At 33.5% G+C, this 8,076-nt stretch overlaps 1 protein-coding gene across 1 annotated transcript; it reads right to left on the reverse strand.

Moving 5' to 3' along the window:
• Positions 1-221: 221 nt before the first annotated feature.
• On the reverse strand, positions 222-2,002 carry LOC133329343 (hydroxyacylglutathione hydrolase, mitochondrial). Its single transcript, XM_061537819.1, has 3 exons — positions 1,980-2,002; positions 1,006-1,081; positions 222-948 (listed from the first exon to the last, which is right to left on the reverse strand). Exons 1-3 carry the CDS (start codon positions 1,985-1,987, stop codon positions 226-228), a joined length of 807 nt encoding a protein of 268 aa, XP_061393803.1. The 5' UTR covers positions 1,988-2,002; the 3' UTR covers positions 222-225.
• Positions 2,003-8,076: the final 6,074 nt, after the last annotated feature.

Consider the following 8,076-nt stretch of genomic DNA (forward strand, 5'->3'; position numbering starts at 1 on the left):
ATTCCAATTGTGCGCTTAATTTTTAAGGATATTAAAAAATATTTTAAATAGTTTTTATAAATGAGCTGAAATTAGAAACTATTTTTAAGGATTAAATTATGAGAAAAAAATTGAAAACAAAATTTAACGAAACGACATTGGCTGAGACATTTAAACAAAAACAAGAACAAGAAGCCCCAAAACCCAAGTAACAATTCTCCGAGAAAAAAACTTGTCATCTTAAAACTAACCCTTAAAATTATCCTTTTCCTTGCGCAAGCTACCCATTGTGGCAATGGCTTCCGATTGATGGGCATGTTTTTGAACACTGGCCTCATGGACACGCATAAATGGATTCCATAACTTTTCCTCGCCAATTGTTGAGGGCACGGTGGGCGATTTGGTAGCTCTACGCAATTTTGCCCATTCAATACGCTTCTGTATATCCTCATTCAAAGGTTCCACATGCCTAGCATAGGACATATTTTGCAACGTATATTCATGACCACAGAATACCTTCGTGTCATCCGGCAGGGCAGATAATTTTTCAATTAAGGCCGAATACATTTGTTCGGGAGTACCCTCAAAGAAACGACCGCAGCCACCCTGAAATAGGGTATCACCGGTGAAGACACAACGTTCGCCATTGGGTGCCTCAACATAATAGCAAATGTGTCCGGTGGTGTGGCATGGTGTGAATAGGCATGTCACTTTCAAGTCACCAATTTGTATACAATCGTCCTGATTGACTTTGCAATTGAGGCCACCAATACGTTCATCACCTCCATAGACTTGTAGAGATTTTTGGCACATTTTCAAAAGTTTCTCATTACCGCCGGCATGATCCCAATGATGATGAGTGGTAAGAATTTTAGTTAAATTCACCTGTTCCTGTTTGACAGCATCCAAGACACATTCGGGATCGACTGGATCCACAATGGCCGCCTCTTTAGTGGCATCGCAGACAATCTGCAGGGGAAAAAATATTTAGTTGCAAATTCCGTAGAAATATTTTCCAGATCTTACCAAATACATGTAATTATCCTGTAGGGCAGGCAATATTTTGACCTTCATGCGGTCCATTTTTAAATCTTCCACGGATCTACAAAATAAAATACAACAAATTATTAAAAATACGTAATAAAATCCTAATTCAGCCAGGCTGAATTGAAGATTTCCTATAGTAATCCTAATTCAGGCAGGCTGAATTGAAGTTTTCTTATAGAAATCCTAATTCAGCTAGGCTGAATTGAAGATTTCCTATAGAAATCCTAATTCAGCTAGGCTGAATTGAAGATTTCCTATAGAAATCCTAATTCAGCCAGGCTGAATTGAAGATTTCCTATAGAAATCCTAATTCAGCCAGGCTGAATTGAAGATTTCCTATAGAAATCCTAATTCAGCCAGGCTGAATTGAAGATTTCCTATAGAAATCCTAATTCAGCCAGGCTGAATTGAAGATTTCCTATAGAAATCCTAATTCAGCTGGGTTAAATTAAAGATTTCCTGTGGAAATCCTCATTCAGCCAGGCTGAATTGAAGATTTCCTATAGAAATCCTCATTCAGCCAGGCTGAATTGAAAATTTCCTTTGGAAATCCTCATTCAGCCAAGCTGAATTGAAAATTTCCTTTGGAAATCCTCATTCAGTCAGGCTGAATTGAAAATTTCCTTTGGAAATCCTCATTCAGCCAGGCTGAATTGAAACATTTCCTATTTAAATCCTCATTCAGCCAGGCTGAATTGAAAATTTCCTATGGAAATCCTCATTCAGCCAGGCTGAATTGAAAATTTCCTATGGAAATCCTCATTCAGCCAGGCTGAATTGAAAATTTCCTATTGAAATCCTCATTCAGCCAGGCTGAATAGAAAATTTCCTATAGAAATCCTAATTCAGCCACTCTGAATTGAAAATTTCCTATGGAAATCCTCATTCAGCCAGGCTGAATTGAAGTTTTAAATTATATTGAATATATTTAATGTAACAATAAAAATACTCACGTATGCATGCCTCTAAATCCGACTTTGCGTAACTTTTGAGCTGTAAATATATAAAAGTTTTTAAATAGTTAATAATTTGTTATATATTTTTTCTTATTCTATGGAAATAAGTAATTTTTGCACATGCATAAAAATAAACAAAGCATTTGGTGCTGTAGCGCCATCTACATGTCATTCTAGTCACGTATGCAGGTAAGTAGCAAAGACAATCAACCATCAAAGCAACAAATGTGTGGTTGGCAACGCAGTCATGCCAAACAAACAGCCATGGACAATCAAATCAACTGGCTCTCTCTCTCCCGTTCGCCTTCCTTCACTATTAGAAGAGGTTGAAGAGCTTGTTTTTATTAATATATAAATGATTTAAATAATAATACAAATAAAAATAAATTAAAAATTAATAAGTCATTAATTAATGATTGTAAATATATTGGAATGAGTGTCGCATTATTAATTTAATGATCGATCCAATTATAGTGAGAGTGAAAGAGAGAGAGAACAGAAATAAACAAATCAATTGAAAGGAGAACAGAAAACAAAACAGCTGTCTTCGGGCACCTAGTCCGATTGAATTGATTGAAAACATTTATTTTTTATTGAAACAATTGTAAATTAAACAAATTCATAAGAAAAAATGTAAAAAATCCACATTATTAATAAGCAAGTGTGTATCGAAGAGATAATGAATGTCAAAAGGAAGGTCATTTAGTTTGTAATGGAAAGGAACGATTCCATAAGTTATACTAGTCGTGAAAAGACATTTTTAATTACATTTATGTTCTAGTACAACAACACTGGTAATGTACGCTTTATTTAATTTTTAAATAAAAATAGATAAATAGTTGATTTTTTGCAGGTTTTCAAACGGAGGATGACATGGACTTAAAAGAGAAGTGGGAAAAAGCTACGGTACAATCCATTGAGTCGGGTATAATAAAGAAGACCATTGTAGATAGGACTTCAATGGAAAGAATGGAGATATTCTAAAAATTATTTTGGATCAAAAAGAAGTTATTTCTTCTGTAGGGGTTTTTTCGAATAAGTAAAACCTTGGTTATGAATAGTAGTGATAGAAAAGCAAAGGATTTCATTTTCGTTTTGGCATATTGGAAATTATATATGGTTATTTTTTCCATGGTAGGGCTTCTTGATGTCTATGGTCAGCAGATTTTCTGTATGTAATGTGAGAATGTATGTAATGTTTAAATGTTTCTTTATACCATCAAGAACCATAAGGAATTTATATAAATATCTTTTTTAGATCTTAATAGATATCTGCATATTCTGTTGACGAGATAGATTCAATTACTTTTTCAATTTTATTACATGTGATAGACCAAAATAAGAGTAGGCGTAACAATAACCTATAAACAAAACTGCCTATTATCTCCCCCCTTTGAATATCTGCAAGATAAGATATAGCCACGTATAAAAGATAACATTGCAACTTTTCTTATCAAACACACAAAAACTAATCTTTGCTTATCCTGATTATAATCATATGGAAATTGTCCGCAATAACTACAGAATTTGTTATAAAAAAAATCTAAATAAATTGCAAAGAAAAATAATAGTCGGTACTTAAAATCGATAGAGACCCATATAAGGGGTTATATGAACAACATGACTTATATTGATCATATTCTGTTTATATGTATACCAGCCTTCAAGAAGCCCTTATATTATAATGAGCATTCAATATACCGAAATGCGCGTTATACCAAAACATAAACTGGTATTGATAATTGTTGGTAGGAAGATTTGCTATCTAATGAGAAACGAAAATATCAAATTTCAGCCGATTGGTTTTACAAATGTGGGAAAAAGCTTTATAATAACGAATATCGTTATATGACGGCTACACCGAAACTTAGGCCAATATTGATAATTTTTATTAGGAGTTCCACCTAACGAGAATACAAATTACGAAAATTACTGTCAATTTTGTTTGAAGCCAAACTTCGCAAAATACCGAAATATGAGATGTGGCGTTATATGGCGTCTACCCTAAACAAATGGACCAATGATTATATTTTTAGTAGAAAGATTTACTAGCAAATGAGATCACAAAATACCGAATTACAGACCATTTGGTTGAAAAAGATGCTGCAAAACTTCAAAATACCGAATATTGGGTTACTACAATAAGTGGACCTATATTTATAATTTTTGGTAAGGAGATTTTATAATCAATGTGATGATAAAATGCCAAATTATAGCCAATTTGGTCGAAAAACGCGCCCAAAAGCCTCAAAATGTCGAATTTTTGGGTGTACCGTTATATGGGGGTTACCCTGAAAAGTGGACCAATATTGATAATTTTTGGTAGGAAGGTTTGCTACACAATTAGAATTCAAAATACTAAATTATAGACAATTTGGTTGAAAAAATGTGCCCAAAAGCCTTAAAATGTCAAATTTTGGTGTGTAACGTTATGTGGACGCTATCCTAAAAAGTTGACCGATATTGATAATTTTTTGTAAGAAGATTTACTACCAAATGAGTACCCAAAATACCAAATTATAGCCAATTTGGATGAAAATGTAGCTCAAAAACTTCAAAAAACGAAAATTGAGTTTTGGGGTTATATGGGGGATACCATAAAAAGTGGACCAATATTGATCATTTTTTGTAGGCTGTTGTTCTACCTAGTGAGAACCTATTATACCAAATTAAAGCTGAGTTGGTTGAATAACGTGCCCAAAAAACCCCAAAATACCTAATATTGGGAGGTACGTTACATGGGGGCTACCCTGAAACTTGCGTTAATATTGATAATTTTTAGTGGAAAGATTTTCTACCCACTGACAACTCAAAATACCAAATTACGCCACATTTGGCTGAAGCACGTGTCCAAGCTCCCAAAAATAAACCAAAATTTGGGTAGGATCATTATCCGATGTACGCCATTTCCAATACCAAGCATCCTAGAAATATAAACAATGTCTGTGCAAATTTTCAAAGCTCCATCTTCAATATTGCAAAGGTCTAGCGTGATTTCAACAGACAGATGGGGTGGATGAACAGGCGAGGATAACTAATTCGATATAGAATTTTATTCTGATGAAATATATATATATATATATATATATATATATATATACCTATATACCGAACAAGGGCTCTGACGAATATATCGAGGTCTTGCCAGCGGAATGACAAATTTAATACACACTGCGAGCATGACTAATTCGAATTATAATTTTATTCTGATAAAAAATAACAAGGGCTTCAACGAATACTTCGAGGTCTTGCGAACGGACTGCTAAATTTAATACACACTCCTCCTCATGATGGAAGGTATAAAAACACCTGTCCCACTGTGCTGACACTGTCCAGTTCATTAGCAGCAACAAATAAACATACAAAACAAAAACACAAACCATGCAAATAATGAAAACTGCAATATAAACAATAAAATATAATTTAAACACTTAGACAGCCTTAAGCGGAATATAAGCAAACAAAACTACAGAATACAAAAAAAGAAAAGATAAACAAAAAACACACAAAACATTATTTACAATAATATCGATACGACGACGAAGACGATACATAAACACTTGGGCGGTTAAACGCCTCTGCGCCACAACACAACAACCGGCAAGCGGACCACGACCGCCGACACCACCACCACCTGTTTACCCAATTATTATTATTATGTTGTATCACAAATTTCATTGGCATGCAACGTTCAGAATTTAATAGGCCCCATGGAGCCGGTAAACTGCTTCGGGCCCAATTGATGGCCACCGCCGATGATGATGATGTTGAAAACAAACCTCGAAAATATGTTGCAGTTACGTTTTGTAGGACACTATTTTGGAAACGTTGCCAAAGGGTGTGCATTTAAAGGCTGTGAGGTTTTCCAATATATTTTTAATTGTTCTTTTTGTTATTATCACAACTTTTAGTACGTGGGGCACAACCTTTAACCTTGACCCGCAATGGAACACTTTCACACAATTGAAACGTAATGTTGCAGTCTTCTTTTGTTATGGAACTTTGTTATTCAGTCTCTCTTTGTAATTAGCCAAAAAAGCAACAACATGCAATATAATATTTAATATTAATTAAAAATTTATATATTTTGCAAAAAATTAAATGTTATTGTGCGCTTTCACAGTTAAAAAATTATATTCTTTTAATAAATTCTTCTTATTTGCACTTACTGAGAACTTAACAAATGATTTTGACACTTTGCTGTCACTGCTGATAACATGAATGGCAAATTAGTGTTGCCAACCATTAGAAATGTGAATGAGAGATAAAGTGCCTAGTTAGTGGTTGACGTAACGTAAAACATTTAGGCGGTTAAAAAATGCATGATTTAAAAAACACTTTGCTTTCACTGCTGATAACATGAATGTCAAATTAGTGTTGCCAATCGTTTGAAATGTGAATGAGTGAGACTTCTAGAGAGAAAAGGTGCGTAGTTAGTGGTTGACGTAACGTAAGGCATTTAGACGGTTAAAAAATATGTGATTTAAAATGAAACAGGGCGTGAAATATTTTTAATTGGTTTTCGGGTTCTGTATAAGGCCTGAATTTTTTAAAAATTATTTTTGGGGTTCTGCACAAGGCGTTGGTTTTTTTAAAAAATATTTTTGGGGTCTTACACAAGGCGTGGGCTTTTTAAAACTTATTTTTGGGGTCCTACAAAAGGCGTGGATTTTTTAAAAATGATTTTTGGGACTCTGTTGAAGGCGTGGATTTTTTAAAAATTATTTTGGGACTCTGTTGAAGGCGTGGATTTTTTAAAAATTATTTTTGGGCTCCTACAAAAGGCGTGGATTTTTTAAAAATTATTTTTGGGGTTCTACACAAGGCGTGGGTTTTTTAAAAATTATTTTTGGGGTTCTACACAAGGCGTGGACTTTTTAAAAATTATTTTTGGGGTTCTACACAAGGCGTGGATTTTTTAAAAATTATTTTTGGGGTTCTACACAAGGCGTGGATTTTTTAAAAATTATTTTTGGGGTTCTACACAAGGCGTGGATTTTTTAAAAATTATTTTTGGGGTTCTACACAAGGCGTGGATTTTTTAAAAATTATTTTTGGGACTCTGTTGGAGGCGTGGATTTTTTAAAAATTATTTTTGGGACTCTCTTGAAGGCGTGGATTTTTTAAAAATTATTTTTGGGACTCTGTTGAAGGCGTGGATTTTTTAAAAATTATTTTTGGGACTGCGTTGAAGGCGTGGATTTTTTAAAAAATATTTTTGGGACTCTGCTGAAGGCGTGGATTTTTTAAAAATTATTTTTGGGACTCTGCTGAAGGCGTGGATTTTTTAAAAATTATTTTTGGGACTCTGTTGAAGGCGTGGATTTTTTAAAAATTATTTTTGGGACTCTGTTGAAGGCGTGGATTTTTTAAAAATTATTTTTGGGACTCTGTTGAAGGCGTGGATTTTTTAAAAATTATTTTTGGGACTCTGTTGAAGGCGTGGATTTTTTAAAAATTATTTTTGGGACTTTTTAAAAATTATTTTTGGGACTCTGTTGAAGGCGTGGATTTTTTAAAAATTATTTTTGGGACTTTTTAAAAATTATTTTTGGAACTCTGTTGAAGGCGTGGATTTTTTAAAAATTATTTTTGGGACTTTTTAAAAATTATTTTTGGGACTCTGTTGAAGGCGTGGATTTTTTAAAAATTATTTTTGGGACTTTTTAAAAATTATTTTTGGGACTCTGTTGAAGGCGTGGATTTTTTTAAAATTATTTTTGGGGTCCTACAAAAGGCCCTACACAAGGTGTGGATTTTTTAAAAATGTTTTTAGGGTCCTACACAAGGCGTGGATTCTTTAAAAATTATTTTTGGGGCCCTACAAAAGACTCTACACAAGGTGTGGATTCTTTAAAAATTATTTTTGGGGTCCTACAAAAGGCGTGGGTTCTTTAAAAAATATTTTTGGGGTCCTACAAAAGCCTCTACACAAGTTGTGGATTAAAAAAAAAAATTAGGGTCCTACACAAGGCATGGATGTTTTAAAATTGTTTTTTGGGGTCCTAAACAAGGCTTCTAACGACCCACCCTATTAAATTTTTGTCAATTAATTTTCAAAAATTTTCAAAAAAATATTTAAAATTTTCCCAAA

The sequence above is a fragment of the Musca vetustissima genome, unplaced genomic scaffold, assembly GCF_032173495.1.
Source record: "Musca vetustissima isolate MV318-11 ecotype Yass unplaced genomic scaffold, APGP_CSIRO_Mvet_v1 utg9169, whole genome shotgun sequence".
In the NCBI taxonomy this organism is placed as follows: Eukaryota; Metazoa; Arthropoda; class Insecta; order Diptera; family Muscidae; genus Musca; species Musca vetustissima.